This window comes from Bubalus bubalis, chromosome 19 (genome assembly GCF_019923935.1).
Source record: "Bubalus bubalis isolate 160015118507 breed Murrah chromosome 19, NDDB_SH_1, whole genome shotgun sequence".
NCBI lineage: Eukaryota > Metazoa > Chordata > Mammalia > Artiodactyla > Bovidae > Bubalus > Bubalus bubalis.
The window spans coordinates 25895350-25915940 of NC_059175.1; the positions used below are offsets into that span (position 1 = coordinate 25895350).

The 20591-nt window shown below is 39.0% G+C and overlaps 1 protein-coding gene across 2 annotated transcripts in view; it reads right to left on the bottom strand.

Annotated features, from left to right (window-relative positions):
* Positions 1–20591, bottom strand: part of ITGA2 (integrin subunit alpha 2) — a 108125-nt gene that overhangs the window by 45616 nt on the left and 41918 nt on the right. For both annotated transcript variants that reach the window (XM_025270532.2, XR_003104951.2), the window contains exons 3-7: positions 13462–13571; positions 9650–9741; positions 6286–6400; positions 5997–6124; positions 2707–2855 (exon numbers count right to left, since the gene is read on the bottom strand). In XM_025270532.2, coding sequence (XP_025126317.1) covers positions 2707–2855; positions 5997–6124; positions 6286–6400; positions 9650–9741; positions 13462–13571 — 594 coding nt within the window. The remainder of the gene's footprint in view (positions 1–2706; positions 2856–5996; positions 6125–6285; positions 6401–9649; positions 9742–13461; positions 13572–20591) is intronic.

The window sequence follows — 20591 nt, forward strand, 5'->3', positions numbered from 1 at the left end:
AATAATTTTAAGTGACTTATACTCTTTATGACATACAGTAGAGCTCTCGTCTGATTATAAATTTGCTGAGAGTAGAAACTATGCCTCATTTAGTCTTGATGACCTGTGTGTGTGTTAAGTTGCTTTGGCCAAGTCCGACTCTTTGCAACCCTATGGAATGTAGCCTGTCCATGGGGCTCCTCTGTCCATGGGATTCTCTAGGCAAGAATACTGGAATGGGTTGCCATTCCCTTCTCCAGAGGATCTTCCGACCCAAGGATTGAACCCAGGTCTCTTATGTCTCCTGCATGAGCACATGGGTTCTTTACCACTAGCGTCACCTGGGAAGCCCATGATTATCTGCAGGGCTTGGAACAGTAAATTGTAACTTTAGGCACCAAATCAAATAAGATCAACAGAAAATAGAAACATTCACTGAAGGAGTATCAGAATTCTATTTGATGTTATAAAGAAACAGATCAAGAAAGAGAAAGAAGAAGAAGAAAGAGAAAAAGAATTAGATGTAATTAAATTCTGGAATGAATGAGTAAAAAGTTAGGTGGTTCTCCTCACAATGGAAAGACTCCTGTTAGCTTGGAAAATAATGGTGAGAGAGGGATGACAGGGAGAAAAACAAAGTTTTGAAAAGATCATAAAAGCCATATGAGTCCCATTTTCTCAGAAAGTGCCTATTCTCCCTAAGAAGGAAGCTTGCCAGGCCCCTAGGCTCTTTCCAGGGAAAAATGCCACGCCCACATTCCCTTCTAAAAATAAAGGCTCTTTACTGTTTGTAACTCCTGGGAGGCCATTTTTCTGCGTCATCTTAGTCCTCCCCTCAGCCTGCTTTACTGAACGAGGAAGGGCCAGCAGCTGATGAGATAGCTTGGCTCCAAAGCAAAACTTAATAGGGACATAACTTAACCAAACCAATCATATCTTGTCTTGTAGGGAATCTACTCTTGAAACATACAGGGAGAGTCAGCAGTTGACAGAAGCAGCAACTAGAACACAGAATATACTGAAAAAAGAAAGGACAGATATTATAGGAAATGCAGAAATAGAAAAGAACAGGATGTGGTGACTGGCCAGATTATGTGACCTAAAGAGGAGTAGAAAGAATAAAATAAACCATTAAGTTTACAGTCTGAATAACGAGGAGGAAAGGTGGACAATGAATCAAAATGGCAAAGTCACGAGGAGGGGAAGGGAAAAGCACAGGGCTAGTTTAGGAAGCACTCAGTTTGACAAGTGAGCCAACACTCCAAATAAAAGACACTCGGCATCAGCTGGACACCAGTGTGAATTCTGAGAGAGGTCAGGGCTGATGACATAGCCGTGGGGTAAGCCAGGCAGGGCTGATGGCTCATGTAACCATGAGAGTGGACACAACACCTAAGAAAAAAAGAGCTATGAAAGAAGGACTCTGTTTAGTGAAGAAAAACTAGGAAAAGGAGCCAATGAAGAGGCAAACTTGTTGACAAAAGTTGGCAGGTTTTCTAGAAGTGCGTGGTGTCAAGGCATCTGGGGTTGAAATAGCACCACATGCTCATTATTGTCAAATGATAAGGGAAGCTAAAGAGGATGAGGCTTGAGGCAAAACCACATTTACCTGGTGGCAGAGCCATATGTTTCAGGGATATGAAGAAAGGAATATAGATACTTCTTTTAAGGAATTATGGCAGTGGAAGGAAGGCACAACCAGATGGAAAAGGGCAAAAAGTAGGTTTAAAGGAAGATGAGCTTACTGTTCTCATTTATAATTTTTAAACAATATGAGAATGTTTAGCACTTTTTGGGTAAAGGTATCTGATCAAATCAGAGTGAAGATGAAGGTCAGCAGTGCTAAGAAAATAGAGACACTGAGCTAAGAATTAGGAGAGTGTTATATAGTTATGAAATTGCCCCAGATAGTAGTAAGCAGAATGAGTCCTTCAATTCAGACTCCTATGTCATTAACACTTAAGATTCTATGGCCCTTCTTAATTTGGCTGAAGTATCCCACTAGCTCAAGTTGTTTGTGGTCTTAATAAATAGTAACAAATAACTGCAGATTGCTCCATGTCCAACTTAACCCAAGGTCTTTTAATTTCATTTTATTTACTTCATATAAAATATTTAAAAATCTTATAAAAGTCACAGAAATCAAAGATTTAAAAATTTTATTCCCTTCTGCCTTCTCAAAGTGTTCAAGTAAAAGAATGTTCAGATTTGTCTACTCTACTAGTTCTGAGGAGAAGGGCAGGAGGAGAAGGGGATGACAGAGAATGAGATGGCTGGATGGCATCACCGACTCGATGGGCATGAGTCTGAGTGAACTCCGGGAGTTGGTGATGGACAGGGAGGCCTGGCGTGCTGTGATTCATGGGGTCGCAAAGAGTCAGATGCGACTGAGTGACTGAACTGAACTGAACTGACCACATATTTAGGTTTCCCGCGTGGTGCAATACTAAAGAATCCACCTGCCAATGCAGGAAATGCAAGAGATGTGGGTTCAGTCCCTGGGCTGGGAAGATACACTGGAGGAGGAAATGGCAACCCACTCCAGTATTCTTGCCTGGAGAATCCCATGGACAGAGGGGCCTGGTAGGCTACAGTCCATGGGGTTGCAAAGAGTTGGACACCACTGAGCAACTAAGCATGCACGCACCATCTATTTTTCTTTGTCTTTTCTCACTTATGAGCACTTCTATTTTATCAACATATTGACCTGTTAGCATCATAACTTACCTTGCATACTGAATTGCTTTAAAGGTATTTGTAAGGTCTCCACCATATTGGAATGTCTGCGATGTTGCTTTAATCATTTCATCTTTGGATTTAAAAGTATTCAGGTTAAACACAACCCTTGGATTATTGGCATATTGAATTAACCCCATCTTTAAGAGAAAAGAAGTTTATTACAGGCTTGTCATTGTTATAAATCATTCCTATGTAACCAATATAATAAAAATCAGAAGTGCATTTATACAGGGGCTGATAGCTTAAGGGAATCATTTCCAAAATTTTTCTTAAGAATAGTTATTTTTCTTCCAATAGGATAATTTCCCTGTCAGAGGCCATCAGTGTACAGGAGTGGGACTTATTGACAAGCATGATAATGTGCCATTTATGTGCCATATGGTTCTCAAGAATAATAGCTGCAGCTTTTAAAGCACTGCCATATGGATGAATAGCAGAATAAAGTTCATAACAGGAAGATTTAAATAGATTTTCTAGTTACAAAAGGATATATACATGTTAACCATTACAAGCAATCATGAATGGAACATAACATCTCATCAACTGAGGGTAATTATCTAATAAACAAGGAAGTATAGTTGAATACTAGGAAAAGTGACTGCTAATCAATGCAGTCAGTATAAATGTTTTCACTGTGCTGAATTTCCTCTCATCACAGACATTAGAAAGGAAGCTACTATATGTGTGTTCTGGACAGGACATTTCTGGTCTTCAGGGAAAATGCCACTGGAGAGTCTTATTTGGGAGAGCTGAGAGGTAGGACAACTTCTGAACAAGACGTTTGAGCACATACCCTAATCCTTTAGATCAAGGAGGTCAAACACTTTGGTTAATGTCCTTGTACTCAGCACTGAGATCACTCCCTATGCCTAGGATTTGGGGTTTCCAGAGTGTGAAGTGGTTATAAGAAAATCAGTGGTAAAAGAGTCACTGAAATAGAGGCCAGTGTGTAAGGAAGGTGGAATGGGCAAGGCCTGGATATCTGAAATCAATCAGCTGCTTTTGCCAGGAAGGCCTAGGAAAATGACCAAAAAAACATGATATTATTGAATTCCTCTCTTCAAGGTAAGATGTAAGACTTGAGAGAGAGGAAAGGACAACAGTAACTCTAAGAATCTCAAAATCTAAGCTGAGAGGAAGAGAGTGACACAGCCCTACAACTTCTGTGTGAGAGGGAGGAAGGTGGAAGAGAAGATGTGGCAGATTAGGGCTTACAGAAAGGTCACATTTAGGTTGGAAGAAGATGCTGAGTAAAACCACTTTTAGATATGAAGGAGATGCACTGGGGTTGCAAGATAGGAGAGGAAGGTGAGGAATTTCACATGGACACTATTAAACAAAGTAAGTCACATTACAGGGGTAATTCATTTAGAGACAGAAAATAAACAGATGCAGATGAAAACTTCTCTTATGAGGGGCTTCAACAGTGATGTTCTCTAGAAACCAGTACAATACTTAGTTTTATTTAACAGAATTTTCAGTAAAAGCCCACAGTGAAACCTTCAAAGTTTTGACGGATATTAATATCCTCTTGGTATTGAAATGTCAATGGGGAAAACATGCAACGGTATTTTACAATACTGTATAGAGATGCAGAAAGGCAAATTTCAATACAGAGAACTGCAAAGCATTTAGGGGAAAGTGTTCCAATAACTGTTGGGCCTTGGAGCATCAGATGCAACACAGGAACTGGTAACTCTGTGAACTGGTTCCTGTTGATATCGGTTCAATGTTTTCCTACAGCCAGGATGACCCAGAAAATGGCAGATCCAACAAGAAAGAAAGAAAAAACCCAAAACTTTAAAAATGCTATTCAGTGTTATAAAAGCAGGACCTTTCTGCTCCTTAATTTTGGTTGCCTACCACAGGAAGAAAGAAAACCAAAGACTCTTTAAAACAGAAAGTTACACAAAACTATTGAAAGGACTTCTGTAAAGAATGGAAGTTTAGCCTAGACTATGATACTGAAGTAAAAGTTGCTCAGTCGTGTCCAACTCTTTGCGACCCCATAGACTATACAGTCCATGGAATTCTCTAGGCCAGAATACTGGAGTGGGTAGCCTTTCCTTTCTCCAGGGGATCTTCCCAACCCGGGGACTGAACCTAGATCTCCCACATTGCAGGCAGACTCTTTACCAGCTGAACCACAAGGGAAGCCCAAGAATATTGGAGTGGGTAGCCTATCCCTTCTCCAGAGGAACTCCCCATCCCAGGAATTGAACGGGGGTCTCCCGCATTGCAGGCAGATTCTTTGCCAACTGAGCTATGGCAGAAATATGCTGTCTATGAACTTATTTATAAAAATCCTAGAATTCAAAGATAATTTTTTCACCAGTAAAAAGAGAAAGTTATCATTATTAGTCCAAGTGTGTGTAAAAAAAAATACATAATGGATTTTTAAATGTATTGAGTAGTGCATGAGTTAATGAAAGAAAAACTTAGCAACGAAAGATAATTAAGATGCTACAGCCATGAAATTAAAAGACGCTTACTCCTTGGAAGGAAAGTTATGACCAACCTAGATAGCATATTCAAAAGCAGAGACATTACTTAGCCAACAAAGGTCCGTCTAGTCAAGGCTATGGTTTTTCCTGTGGTCATGTATGGATGTGAGAGTTGGACTGTGAAGAAGGCTGAGTGCTGAAGAATTGATGCTTTTGAACTGTGGTGTTGGAGAAGACTCTTGAGAGTCCCTTGGACTGCAAGGAGATCCAACCAGTCCATTCTGAAGGATATCAGCCCTGGGATTTCTCTGGAAGGAATGATGCTAAAGCTGAAACTCCAGTACTTTGGCCACCTCATGTGAAGAGTTGACTCATTGGAAAAGACTCTGATGCTGGGAGGGATTGGGGGCAAGAGGAGAAGGGGATGACAGAGGATGAGATGGCTGGATGGCATCACTGACTCGATGGATGTGAGTCTCAGTGAACTCCAGGAGTTGGTGATGGACAGGGAGGCCTGGCGTGCTGCAATTCATGGGGTCGCAAAGAGTCGGACACGACTGAGCGACTGATCTGATCTGATCTGATCTGATTTGATCTGATATCACATATCCAATGCCTGTGTCAGAAATAGGAACCCATGCTTTAAAGATCAGCATTAGGCAAAGTTACAATAGAATAACTCAACGTAGCACAAATTTCAATTAACTTTCAAGATTACCATTAAATGCCTTTAATATGGGGATTGGACAAATGCAAAGATGAAGACCTCATCTCTAGTAATATTTTCTCAGAAAGAAACCTGTGGGTTAGGGTCTATATAACGGATGTCCATACCTGTGTCTTTGTGGGGCCTATATCTAGGCCTTGTACAAATTTTTCCAAAAAGTTCTTTACTGCATCCCAGGGATAAATACTGTTTGATTCATCACATACAACCACAACATCTATGAAGGAAGGGCAGGCTACATAGGAAATGACAAAAGAAACATATTTCCATAGGTAAGACAAAAGTCACATCCACATGAAATGAGACCGAGTAAAAGAGAATGGCACTTGCTGATACAATTTTTCCCCTCTTTTAAAGTAAGGCATTGCTCAGACCCTTGGCACATTCATAACTTACTCTGAACTGCAGGCGCAAAGCTGGTCCGCAACTGAAAATCGGGACTGACATCAGAGCAAACCCCGGTTGTGTAATACTGACTTCCGCACTGCTGTGCCCACAGGGGACCACAGGTCTTAAAAAAAAAGAGAACAATGACAAAATACATAGAAAATGTTAACCTTCCACCTTGCCATTTGTGAAGCTCAGGAATCATTTCCCTTCTAAGACACTAGGAATCATCAATTCTTGAAACTAACAAGTCAACAATGCCTTTGAGACAAAGTGCACTGGAGCCCACAGAGGGGAAGGAGAGGGTGGCAGACGTGCTGTGCCCGGTGGCAGGTGTCTCGAGGACAGGGACACGGGGACCGTCAGTGTCGGGAGGAGCCCATCAGGTGACCCACCAAACCAGAGAAAAGGGGTGCTGTCCTTCCAGAGAACAACCAGGAGAAAAAAGGGGCCAAGTTCATTTTTTGTCTCTCAGGTACCTGGGTCTCACCTGCCTCATCTATAAAATGAGGATAATCAGACCTCCTAACTTAAGGCTGTTGCGAAGACAAAATGAGTCTATGTCTATGAAACACTTGGAACAGTACTGGGTAAACAGCAGATGATATGTCATTGTTAGCCAGACTCATTAGCATTATTATGCCTTGAACATATGTCTCCTCCTGTCCCTTCCATTTTCACTATTCAGGACAAATAATAAACCCTGTGTCCCCACAGACCAGGCAGGCAGCTTGGCAGAGAGCCTGGGCCAGGTGTAGACACCACGGTGAGTGAAGAGCCCACACCTGCTGTGCAGGGCAGACCACTGTGGCTCCTGCCCACTGGCTGCTGTGAAACAGGCCCTGTGTGGCTGAACCTCTCAAATTCTCAAGGAGAATCAAAGCAAAAACTTTTTGTGAAAATTTAGAATTAAAACAAAAAAACACCCTTGAAACACTCTACATGCTAAACAAACACACAGGAACTAGCAGGCTCATGAGCTGCCAGTTTTTAACTCTGCAGTTATCAAAGCATTTCTTTGAGGACTTCAGAGCTGCCTACATCCACTCCCTAGAACCTTCAGTCATCCAAGCTGGCACTTGTCTTCGTGTGCACATCATACTCCAGTTATTAATATCACCATTAACCCATTCCCAAAGCTCTCCCTTTCAGTAGCCCTTGAACGGCAAGAACTCCTGATTAAATCATGTGGGAAATATCAAGTGTCTGTGTATTAGTTGCTCAGTCATGTCTGACTTTTTGGACTGTAACCCATCAGGCTCCTCTGTCCATGGAATTCTCCAGGCAAGAACACGGGAGTGGGTTGCCATGCCCTTCTCCAGGGGATCTTCCCAACCAAGGGATCGAACCCAGGTCTCCTGCATTGCAGGCAGAAAATATTAGGTTAAATACAAATCATTAGATGTGGAGCGAGAAAAAATGGGGAAGACAAGTCTAGTCATGATCTTAAAAAAATCTGCAAAGTTTAACTTTATGTAAAGCTGTGGAACAACTATTAAGACTTAACTGAAAAGTGTGGACTTGCAAAAAGTGATTGGAAGAATGAAAGGGAACTTATTTGACCCAGTTTAATTGTTGGTAGCTCAAAGGAGAAGCAGCTGTGGTCATATTTCATGCTCAATGAGCAAGGCACAGTTTTTCCCTTATAAAACTGGTTCATTTTGCCAATTAGGGGAGAATCACAATTGATGCCTTGGGTATGTTTACCAAATGAGATACCAATTACTGATTTCCTACATCCGCACCCCCAAATTGGTATAGCTTAATCACCCTGAAAAACACTAACTCATGAAGTATTCAAAAATATTTTTTGGTTGTAAAAGCAATGGAAAACAACATTAAGGAGTTGAAATTAGAATATGCCAATTGTTAATGCCAGAACAACATTCCGACTTTAAGCCCAGAACTTAAGAAGTTTCAAAAAATGTGATGATTGTCAGTCTTTTCCACAGTATTCTTAAGAGTATCTTAAGATTTTGACATTTTAGGTATGGAAAGGAAACCTTAGCTTTTTTTCTTTTTCCTTTCTTTTTTTTTCTCTTTCCCTCTTTCCTTCTACTTGCTACACTGACTATTAAATTAACCTCAAATTCTCGTCAACTTCATTTTATATATAAGGTTTATAAAAGGTTTTACAGTTACATAAAAATTGATTAAGTTACAGATTAAAAATCTGAAGTTACAGCTTAAAAACTTTGAAGCATATTCTGTAATCCCTATACCTCAATATATTTTCTTTTTTAATTCATTTAACTTTAAAAAAAGAAACAAGAAAGACAAAACAACCCTATGATAAAGACTTCAGAAGATTATAAACCAGGAAGATTCATTGAAATACTCATGTATGCATTGATCTAACATATATTATAAGCAACACCTAATTTACTAGGTGGTACCAAAGTCTAATATCTCTCAGTAAAAACAGAATCATATTGTTCAATATTGAGCACATTTTTAGAGAAATCTGTTTATATACACAGGCTTTTAAGTTAGCATGTCAATGCAACATGTCATAATCAAGCTTTCTAAGATGATTTTAACAGAGATATATAACTAGGTTACACCTACATGGGCTGGTAGAAATGTCAAATGAGGTTGGGTTTTTGTTTGCTTTTAAACTCTTTTTTTCTTTCTTTTATCTTTTGGTGTGTGATGATTTTTTTTTTTTAACATACTCATGTCTTTTAACAATTTTCTATATTATTTTTTCTGCTGGTTCCAAGGTCAGAAATTCTCTCAGAAAACTTCCATTTTCTTCTAGTTTTTTAGATTAACTCTTTAGTTCACTTGGAAGTATACCTGGATATGCAAGATATTCACCAATTAATTGTCCCCAGACTACTTGTTAAATACAGCATTCTCTTTTACTCTGATTTGTGGCGGTCTTTACACAGTGTTCTAGAAACTAAATGAGAGTAAATGCTAACATGAAATGAGTCCAGATTATTGCTTTAAATAATATCAGAGTAGTCAATGATTATCAGAAATGATTAAAAACAAAAGTACTCTGTAGCTTTGAAACCTACTTTCTGAACTAGCTGTACCTATCCAGAATGTTTCTACAGGAAGGGGAAATGAGAGCTAGAATTCTGTTGTTATCAACAAATACAAAACACATTTTTCAAGGGCAAAGAATCGCTGTTCCTTCTGCCCTCTTTCCCCAAAACATTCTGTGGCAATATTTTTGCTAAATATCTTAAGATGCTTACATATCAACACATTGTTCTTTTCATGTTGGCTCTCCTCTAGCATAACTTATCCAAAATTCAAGTTCGAACATTTAAACCTCAAGATTTGGTTTGCTAGGAGGGATGGTCAGAAGACACTGACTTCATACTTGAGAGGAATGAGGATTTGAAAAGTAAACACTCACAAGAAATCCTCCTGTTCCCACGTTCCTTGTCAGTGTCAAGCCAAGGCTCATGTTGGTTTTCATCTCAGTAACATTGGAAATGCTCGTGGAAGCTTTCAAAGGGGAGAAGATTTTTAAAAGTGGTTAAATTATCATTTATTTAAAGACTTTTTTTTTCAATGTACACTCAGGTTTATATGTAGCATTGAGTTTAGTGCTCATGATGTGTAATCAAGTGTATGGAAATGAGATGTTTCCTTGATCTGGCTGCTCACTTAAATGAGTGAGGCTGCAGAATGTGATGCTCGGGGGTGGGGTCTACAAAGGTCATGATGACTCCATCTAATGCTTTATTCTGGATCAGAAAAAAAATTCTTAAAGTGTTATCAAAGAATGCCATATGGTAGAATCTGGCCCAAAGCAACAGTAAGTGAACTTTAGAAGGCCATCATGACACTAGCGCATAGAATAATAGATAAATCTCGCCAATCTTCTCTCTCCCATTCAGCTAAGGCATCATTTGCTGTATCCATTCTTGACCTACTGAACATTGAAATTCTTTTCAATAATATCATTTTTTTCATTATTCTCTAATCTCTGCCAAGGTGTATATGTGTATAAACATACATGCACACATACCTGTACACCTATACATATTAGTTTTTCATCATCCTCTAATCTCTGCCAGGGTTTGTATGTACATATATATAGACACACACACGTATACATATACATAAAATTACACTATTTCTGTAAATGTGTATATACATCATTTATCCTAAGTTGTGTGTGCTCAGTCACTTAGTTGCATCCGACTCTTTGTGACCCCATGGACAGTAGCCTGCCAGGCTACTCTGATGGTGAAATTCCAGGCAATAATACTGGAGTAGCTTGCCATTTCTCATTCCAGGGAATCTTCCCCACTCAGGGATCAAACTTCTTTACCAGTGCACCACCTGGGAAGCTCTAATCCTAATTATCTGCTCATTTATATACATATGCATAAAATTTCTAAAAATAAATATATATATATATTTAGGGGTGAGAGCTCAAAAGTTTTATTATACAGTTTATCCCCTATTTCCCAGGATGCCCATTTTAAAACTTCACCCTTCTTCTCAAGCCTCTAAACTCAACCCAGATTCCATCACTCTCTAGTGCAAACAAGATAATCACACTCAAAGAGTAATCTCAACTTCTCTCATCTTTACCTAACGGTCCTTTTAGAATTCTGACTTGTCTCTTTCCTCTGTGTTTCAGAGAAGGGAGCATTCTTTGTAAGGCTCATTTTCCCAGGTACCAGAGACATTAATTTCATCCAGTTAACTTTATTCTTGATTGGTCGTCACTCCCTTTTATTGCCTCCTTCCTCTCTCCTTACAAATATGATCAGTCAGTTCAGTTGCTCAGTTGTGTCCAACTCTTTGCGACCCCATGGACTGCAGCACCCCAGGCTTCCCTGTCCATCACCAACTCCTGAAGCTTGCTCGAACTCATGTCCATAGAGTTGGTGATGCCATCCAACCATCTCATCCTCTGCTGTCCCCTTCTCCTCTTGCCTTCAACCTTTCTCAGCATCCGGGTCTTTTCCAATGAGTCAGTTCTTCACATCAGGTGGCCAAAGTATTGCAGTTTCAGCTTCAGCATCAATCCTTCCAATGAATATTCAGGACTAATTTCCTTTAGGATGGACTGGTTTTATCTCCTTGCAGTCCAAGGGACTCTCAAGAGTCCTCTCCAACACCACAGTTCAAAAGCATCAATTCTGTGGCACTCAGCTTTCTTTATAGTGCAGCTCTCACATCCATACATGACTACTGGAAAAACCATAGCTTTGACTAGATGGACCTTTGCTGGCAAAGGACTGTCTCGGTTTTTTAATATGCTGTCTAAGTTGGCTGTAGCTTTTCTTCCAAGGAGCAAGCATCTTTTAATTTCATGGCTGCAGTTGCCATCTGCAGTGATTTGGGTGCTCAAAAAATAAAGTCTGTCACTGTTTCCATTGTTTCCCCATCTATTTACCATGAAGAGATGGAACTGGATGCCATGATCAGTTTTCTGAATGTTGAGTTTTAAGCCAACTTTTTCACTCTCTTTCATTTTCAATCAAGAGGCTCTTTAGTTCCTCTTCACTTTCTGCCATAAGGGTGGTGTCATCTGCCTATCTGAGGTTATTGATATTTCTCCCGTCAATCTTGATTCCAGCCTGTGCTTCATACAGCCTGGCATTTTGCATAATATACTCTGCATATAAGTTAAATAAGCAGGGTGACAATATCAGATCAGATCAGATCAGATCAGTCGCTCAGTCGTGTCCGACTCTTTGTGACCCCATGAATCGCAGCACGCCAGGACTCCCTGTCCATCACCAACTCTCGGAGTTCACCCAGACTCACGTCCATCGAGTCAGTGATGCCATCCAGCCATCTCATCCTCTGTCATCCCCTTCTCCTCTTGCCCCCAATCCCTCCCAGCGTCAGAGTCTTTTCCAATGAGTCAACTCTTCGCATGAAGTGGCCAAAGTACTGGAGTTTCAGCTTTAGAATCATTCCTTCCAAAGAAATCCCAGGGCTGATCTCCTTCAGAATGGACTGGTTGGATCTCCTTGCAGTCCAAGGGACTCTCAAGAGTCTTCTCCAACACCACAGTTCAAAAGCATCAATTCTTCGGCACTCAGCCTTCTTCACAGTCCAACTCTCACATCCATACATGACCACAGGAAAAACCATAGCCTTGACTAGACGAACCTTTGTTGGCAAAGTAATGTCTCTGCTTTTGAATATGCTATCTTGGTTGGTCATAACTTTCCTTCCAAGGAGTAAGCGTCTTTTAATTTCATGGCTGCAGTCACCATCTGCAGTGATTTTGGAGCCCAGAAAAATAAAGTCTGACACTGTTTCCACTGTTTCCCCATCTATTTCCCATGAAGAGATGGGACTGGATGCCATGATCTTTGTTTTCTGAATGTTGAGCTTTAAGCCAACTTTTTCACTCTCCACTTTCACTTTCATACAGCCTTGATATACTCCTTTCCCGATCCGGAGCCAGTCTGTTGTTCCATGTCCAATTCTAACTGTTGCTTCTTGACCTGCATACAGATTTCTCAGGAGGTAGGTAAGGTGGTCTGGTATTCTTGTCTCTTGAAGAATTTCCCACAGTTTTTTGTGATCCACACAAAGGCTTTGGTATAGTGAGAAAGCAGAAGTAGATGTTTCTACTTATAGGGTCATCTCCTTTTTATTAGAAAAATCATTTCTTAAATCTGCTTGCTATCTTATCAAACTATTTTGCCAATTCTCCTTCACTACTTAAGTTCTGGAAATAGAGGTCTGCTTTTGTGGATAATTAAAACCCAGCAATTCCAAACAGTTACAAATAATTCCAAAGAGTGATTTTTTTTTTTTAGTAGAACAAGATCATTTTCACATGATCAGAAACACAGAGTATTCCTCAGCACCCCCCAAATTATCCCTAGTACTGATGTTTCTATACTGAATGATTTATTTTGGGGAGGGAGAGAAGTATGAATAGTCTCAGATTTCTGTTAGTAATCACCAAAATCATCCTAAATGTTGATGGAAACTGGTCCACAGACTGGGCCAGATGGTCCAGGAGGCAGCATGTTTCCCACACATCTTACTTAATTAGGTCATCAAACTGTGTTGGAAATTTGGATACAGTTGGACCCCATGTGACTACAGAGATAAAGGCAACAAAAGCTGTATATATTTCTTGAAGGCAAAACTCTGACTGGTTTTGTTGTCTTTTTTCAACTGAGTATATAACAAGATTTTGATATGTATAAAAAAAACACATTGCCAATGATAACTTACTTTGCAAATTCAATTTTTCACATGTAGTGGTGGATAGATCAACAGGACATTTATATACATCTCCCATTCGGTTCTTAGGAAAGCCACTCCATGGTGAACCAACCAGTAACCTAGAAATAGGGATTTTATTTTCCATTAGACATGAAATGTTAGCTATAGTTTCTTAAAGGTAAAACTGACCACAAAACAGTAAAAAATCCACATTTAATTTCAATTTAATAAGTGAACAGTTTCTATTTGCTCAGCTATAATTTGTTCTTTTTATTTTTCTTCTTAGCTGATGAAGAAATTAATGAACATCTGCAGTACCACTGTCTTGCCACAATACCTGGGAGGTCTCTCTAAAGCATTTCTGTCCAATGGAAATATAATTCAAGTCACAAATGTGAGGCACATATGTAATTTTAAGTTTTCTAGCGGCTGCATCAAGAAAACAAAAAAAAGCAACAGATGAAATTAACTTATTTAAATAATATATTTTATTTAACTCAGTATATCCATACTAACTTGCTATCAATATTAAAATTACTGAGCTATTTAACATTGTTTTTCCATACTAAGTGCTTGAAATTCAATGTATATTTTCTATTTTGAGCACAATCGAGCAAGCATGTCAAGTGCTCAGTAGCCACAGGTGGCTAGTGGCTACCATATTGCTCACTATAGCTCTAAAGAATGAAATAATATTAAAACCTAAAGCAAGAACTAACATTTGTTGAGTATCTTCCACACCCTAAGCACTTTCATATGTTATTTAGGGAGCACATAAGTTATCTAAGTGGCTTTATGTTTTACTGTCTATACAAGGGAACGCTCAGCAAAAATACAGAGCGAGTATACTGTGGGTCTGCGCATTGTGTTCATAGCTGGAACACAGAAGCAGAGGTCAGAGATAGGTGCTAACATTTTCCTTTTGGTTAGTTTCACTTCCTACAGAGCTTTCCAAAAAGATACTAAGCATTTCCTTATAGAATCACTGGACATTTCTGGCCAAGAATAGACAGAAAGAGTCCATATAGCAGTCTGATCTTTAGAAACTCCTGTAGGTTAACTACTCAGCAGCAACCAGTGACTAAGGAAGCATATTTGACTCAATGTTTTTTCCTTGTCAAAGTTGGAAAAGATTAGATTATTGATCTATGAAACTTAAAGTCTTTCATGATACTTCTGTCTAAATATTTTGTCATTATTGATTAAACAAAATGTGCTCAATTAAGTGCTATAGTGAATTAAGAAAAATCTAAGGCACGTTTATGTCTACTAAATGCAGTAAAACTGTTTTAAAAAATAACAAATAAAAATAATAATCATAGTGAATGGAAATATATTAATAAATTGCTCTTCTTGAAAAAAAAATTTAAATGGTCAAAGGAAGCTAACATGGACATGGAAGGATGAGGCTGGTAGCTGGCATTCTTATCAGAGGGAGCAGCGTAAACAAGCATGGAAAGAGGGAAATACAAATTATTTTGAAAGAGTTAATGATTCAGTAATAATCTTCTCCCCTTATCTTATACAAATACTCTCAAGCAAGTATTTTGTAGAGAATTCTAGAATACTTTAAACCAGTTAACTTTGATTAAGGTTAGAGTCGCAAGTTTTTGTCTTATGAGTAGATACTTTATCTAATTTATCTGTTAAAATATTGTCTATAGAAACCATCTACAAGACAAAAAGATAGCCTAATGAATGGGAGAAAATATTTGCAAATGCTAAGACCGATAAGGGATTAATGTACAAAATATAGAAACAGCTCCTACAACTCAACATCAAAGGAAAAGAAAAAAACTAAAACAAAGGGCAGAAAACCTGAATATACATTTTCCAAAGAAGACATACAGATGGCCAACAGGCACACAAAAAGATCCTTAAGATCATCAATTACCACAGAAACACAAATTAAAACCACAATGAAATATCACCGCACATCTGTCAGAATAGTTATCATCAAAAAGACCACAAATAATGAATGTTAGTGAGGATACAGAAAAAAGGGAACTCTAGGACACTGTTGGTGGGAATGTAAATTGGTGCAGTCACTGTGAAAAACTGGAGGTTGCACAAAAACTAAAAATAGAACTATCTTATGACCCAGCAATTCTATTCCTGGGTATACATCTGGAAAAAAAAATGAAAATGCTAATTTGAAAAGGTAGGTGCACATCATTGTTCATAGCAACATTATTTACAACTGTCAAGATATAAAAGCAACCTAAGTGTCCATCAATAGATGAATGGATAAAGAAATGTGGCATATATATATACACACGCACATACATACATACACATATATGTATGCATATATATGTATATATATGTAGGTAAAGGGTCTGCCTGCAGTGCAAGAGAGTTGGTTTGATCCCTGGGTCCGGAAGATCTCCAGAGAAGGGAATAGCAACCTACTCCAGTATTCTTCCCTGGAGAATTCAGTGGACAGAGGAGCCTGGAGGGCTGCAGACAGTCACAAAGAGTTGGACATGACTGAGCGACTTTGACTTTCACATACACATACAATGGAATACTACTTAATCATAAAAAGGATGGCATTTTTATTATCAAACTTTATTTTAAAACTTTAGCATGCAGTCTATTGACTGAATGAATTTTTAACTATAGAATATAGTTGGTCCCCTATAGGATAATGCAGCTCACATCACAAGTTCAACTTAAACCTTGAATTTGGAGTAAAGCACATAAGAATGTTGCTAAACGTCCTCAATCACCACTTCGTTGCCCTTTGGGGAAAGAAAATCCAGAGGTAGTGGGTGATGCTACTTAAGTAGAATTCCACATGAGCTATTTTAAAATGTAAATCCTTTTCAATCTGAATTTTTGATTAAGTTTCAGCTAATAATTTCTAATGGTAACATTATAACAAGGTTTTATAAACATGCATCTGTAATTTTTGTTTTAGTCACAAATACAGTTTTTTTTTTGCCAAAAAAAGAAAAAAAAAAGACATTTTGCCATTTGAAACAACATAAATGGACGTGAGGGTATTATGCCAAGGGAAATACATCAAACAGAGAAAGACAAATACTGTGTGATATCACTTACATGTGGACTCTAAAAAAATAAAACAAACTAGAGAATATAACACAAAAGAAACAGACTCACGGATATAGAGAAGAAACTAGTGACGACCAGTGGGGAGGGGGAGGAGGAGGCACAAACTATTATGTATTAAATAAACAAGCTGTAAGGATATATAGCACCATACAGGAAATAAAGTCAATACTTTATAATAACTCTAAATGGAATATAACCTTTAAAAATTGTGAACCACTATGTTGTACACCTGAAACTTTTACATTAATAATATTGTACCTCAAGTATGCCTCAATTAAAAAGTAATACATCAAAAATATTGCCTATAAAGAGGAATGCAATAACACCAGGCATATAGGTTAAGATTTCTGAAGAAGATAGAAATTGATATGTTGGCTATAAGTCCCAAAATTTGCTTTAGTGAAGGAAGAGAATCAAGGAGCAGGATTTGAAGTGCATGTTTGAGCATATCTGATGTTCTTCAAATTCATGACAACTCAGAGGAAATGAGGAAACTTATGAGGATTCTGTATTGTAAAAACTATCTTCCAGCAGCTTGATTTTCTCCGTTTGTACAAGTCTGTGGTCTTCATTCCATAGTGGGACTATACAGAATTAACTCTAACCTTTGTGTGCAGGATACATCTTAAAATTTAAGAAAGAAAGAGACTGAAAAATGAAAAAGAATATATATATGTATAAAATGGAATCAATTTGCTGTACACGTAAAACTAACAACATCATAAATCAACTATGATAAAAAAATTTTTTTTAATTAAAAAAAGAAAGAAAGAGATAATGGCCTTTGCTTTCTTTTCCAGGCCTGTTTTCTTATACTTTCCTGAAATTCTGTATTTTAGTCATTAGATTCTGATCTGGTGGAGAAGCTAGGTTCTTCTTGCTTCTAAACCTTAACATGTGCTGTTCCCTGCCTGGAAAAATTCTGGTCATTACTTAGGTCTCCCATTAGACAACAACTTCCTCCAAGAAGTCACCTGGTTCTTCTACATTTGAGCAAAGTAGATTTCCTAAGTAATTTCTTAGCCTCTGAGCTTTCCCTGTCCTGGTTTTCATCACATTGTCCTGTAAGGGCCTGCCCCCTGACTAAATACTGCTCACCTGCACCCCTGCTTCCCAGGGAGGAAAAGTCCATGGGGACTAGGAATCCTGCCTATAGCACTGAGTGACTAGGTGTCAAATGAATGAATGAAAAAAACAAGTGAAGAAACAAATGGATGATTGATTCAACATTATTTTTTAAAATTTCTATTAGAGTATAGTTGATTTGCAATGTTGTGTCGATTCTACATTATTACCTGGCGCTTCCCTTGTGGCTCAGCTGGTAAAGAATCCACCTTCATTGTGGGAGACCTGGGTTTGATCCCTGGGTTGGGAAGATCCCCTGGAGAAAGGAAAGGCTACCCACTCTAGTATTCTTGGACTCTATAGTCCATGGGGTCACTAAGAGTCAGACACAACTGAGCGAATTTCAGACACACACACGTGAGAATTCTCTTGTTAAGGAAAAGTTGAATAGAAAATTTTTATTTCTTTTTGTCTGAATTAAAGATAAAACAAGCAAAAAAAGAGGTGAAAAAACTCCACCAAGTTAAGAAGAAAGCATTATATGGGTACTCTTCTGTCAATTGTTCCTGATTCAGTCTCCATGTAGCTACCACGTGTCAAACTCACATCTTTATTTTTTTATTTTTTTCCCATCTTTATTTTTTAAACAAAGGCTGACTGAGGAGTCCGTAGCGAACAACATAGCACCTTATAGCAAGAAACTGTAACAAAAAGTGTGGCTTTGACCCTTTAAACTGTGGGAATTTATATTAATGACAGCAAATCTTACAACAACTGATGCTGTATAGGAGGTTTTCCGAGCATTATTAAGTTCCTGTGCCAAATGGGTCTGAGATTATTTTATCTCCATTTTACAGATGGAATCACTGAGACAGAGGAGCAACTCACTAATATTCACATGGGTCGTGAAAGCCAAGCATAACTGATTCTGACATCCAAGCTCTTAACCCTTAGGCTATTTATTCTCTTTCCTAAATAGTGGCAAGAAGGCCTGGCAAAGGGCCCAGGTTGGGAAAACTGTCTGAACAGATGAGTTGGCTTCCAGAATCATAAAGGAGTAAAAACTGGAATCTGAGGGTCAGACCCACACCTACTGAGAGGTGGGTTGTAGGCCCTGGCTGTGCTGTGTACGATCAGGTAAGAACAGCATATGTTCAGATAGTACCAAGTGTGGTCATTCAGGTGGCTTCTATTGTACACCTTTCCTATCTATCCTTAGCTTATTCCAGAGAAACACACCGAGAAACATAAGTTGAGTATTTCTCACCTGAAATTTAATCATTTTGTTCTTCTGGGCCTCCAGCCATAGAGCTGCATCACTAGCTACCCGTTTTCTCAGTGAGAAAGCTCAAAAGGCCACCTGCTGTTTCCTAGTGAGTAAGTGTTCCTTGGACACTCTCTCTTGGTCTCCTTCTACCTCATCCCAGAATTCAGGGTTGGATAACCTCATGGTGCTGGGGGGTTATGACATGTCTACCACCACCGTGAGAATTCGGGTCCCTTCCCCTGCCCCCATTCATCAGACAAGACGAAATGAAGCCTCTGTGCAGCTATATGCCATTTAATGAGAAATTCATGAAAGGGCTTGAGAGTCTCACATAGAACACATAGAAATCTCTGGCGGCACCACATATTAAACCCTTAACACAAAACAATAGAGGACAGTGGCAACCAGACCATTATGTCTGCAATGGTGTTTTCACTGTGTATGACTCATTCTTAACTACTGAGAACCACATTAGTAAGTAGGTAGTCATAGGTCATACTAGCGATTACAGCGAGGGTTTGAAAATCCACTGCCCACCTCCTTTTTTGGCCGTGTTTCCAGCAGATTCTCCTCCTGTCTTGGACCCAGTGAAATCCTCGTTCCTGACAACTCTCCCTCAAAAGGAGAGGTTATGACATCACCCGTGGCTACTCCAAGGGAATTGTGACATTCTCAAATAAATCAGACAGGAAGATGAGGGAGGCAGGTATATTTATCTACAAAGTTTAAGTAATCAGCTATAGCAGGAAGAAACATGCCAGGAGAGAATGTTATAAAGGTGGGGGACAAGACACCTCAGCGGGTAAATTAAGTGTGGCGAAGCCTCTCAGAAGTAACAGATTTAATTTAATCACAACCAGGCAAAGAGCTGCATGAACAGTTGTGTGTGCTGATTCTCAAAACAGAACAAAATCCCAAGATAAAAACTTCTCTTTTCCTACAGTGAAACTGGGAATTCTTCCAAGACTACTTAAAATAACACTTACTGTTCAATTATCTTGTGGGAAAATAGTGATTATATAGAGTTCCAAAACATAGCCAATTTGCCCACCTCCAGTGGGATTCAAAATACTTTGTTTAGTTAGTAAATAGTATTTATGGTGGTGTAGGTAGTTTTAAACCCACAATCCAGGGGCTGTTATAAATATCTTCCTTTGGTCTGTGAGTCTCTAAACTCTCCAAGCATTTCTTTGATACTACAGATTTTCCCAGAGATTACCAACAGAGATGCACTTAAAATACTAGGGCAAAGCATGTTTTATTTGATTCAAGACATGCTTCTTGAGGTCCTAGGAGACTGACATGTTGTACAACTCTAGGGAGTTCCATTCCCACATGCATGGTGTGCCTGGGCCTTGTGCAGTGTACAACCTGTGAAGCTGTACATGGGGGCCAGGCAGACTATGTGCCAGACTCAATTCTAGGCATTGGGGATACATTAGTGACTAAATTAGTCAAAAATGTATGGCCCCGGACTTCTCTGGTGGTACAGTGGATAAGAGTCTGCCTGCCAATGCAGGGGACTTGGGTTCTATCCCTGGTCTGGGAAGATTCCACATGCATGGAGCAGATACACCCACGCTGTACAACTCCTGAGCCTGCATTCTAGAGCTGGAGAGCTGCAACTCCTGAGCCCTTGTGCTACAACTATTGAAGTCCATGCACCTAAAGCCTGTGCTTCATGACAAGAGAAGTCGTCAAAATGAGAAGCTGCAACAAAGAGTGGCCC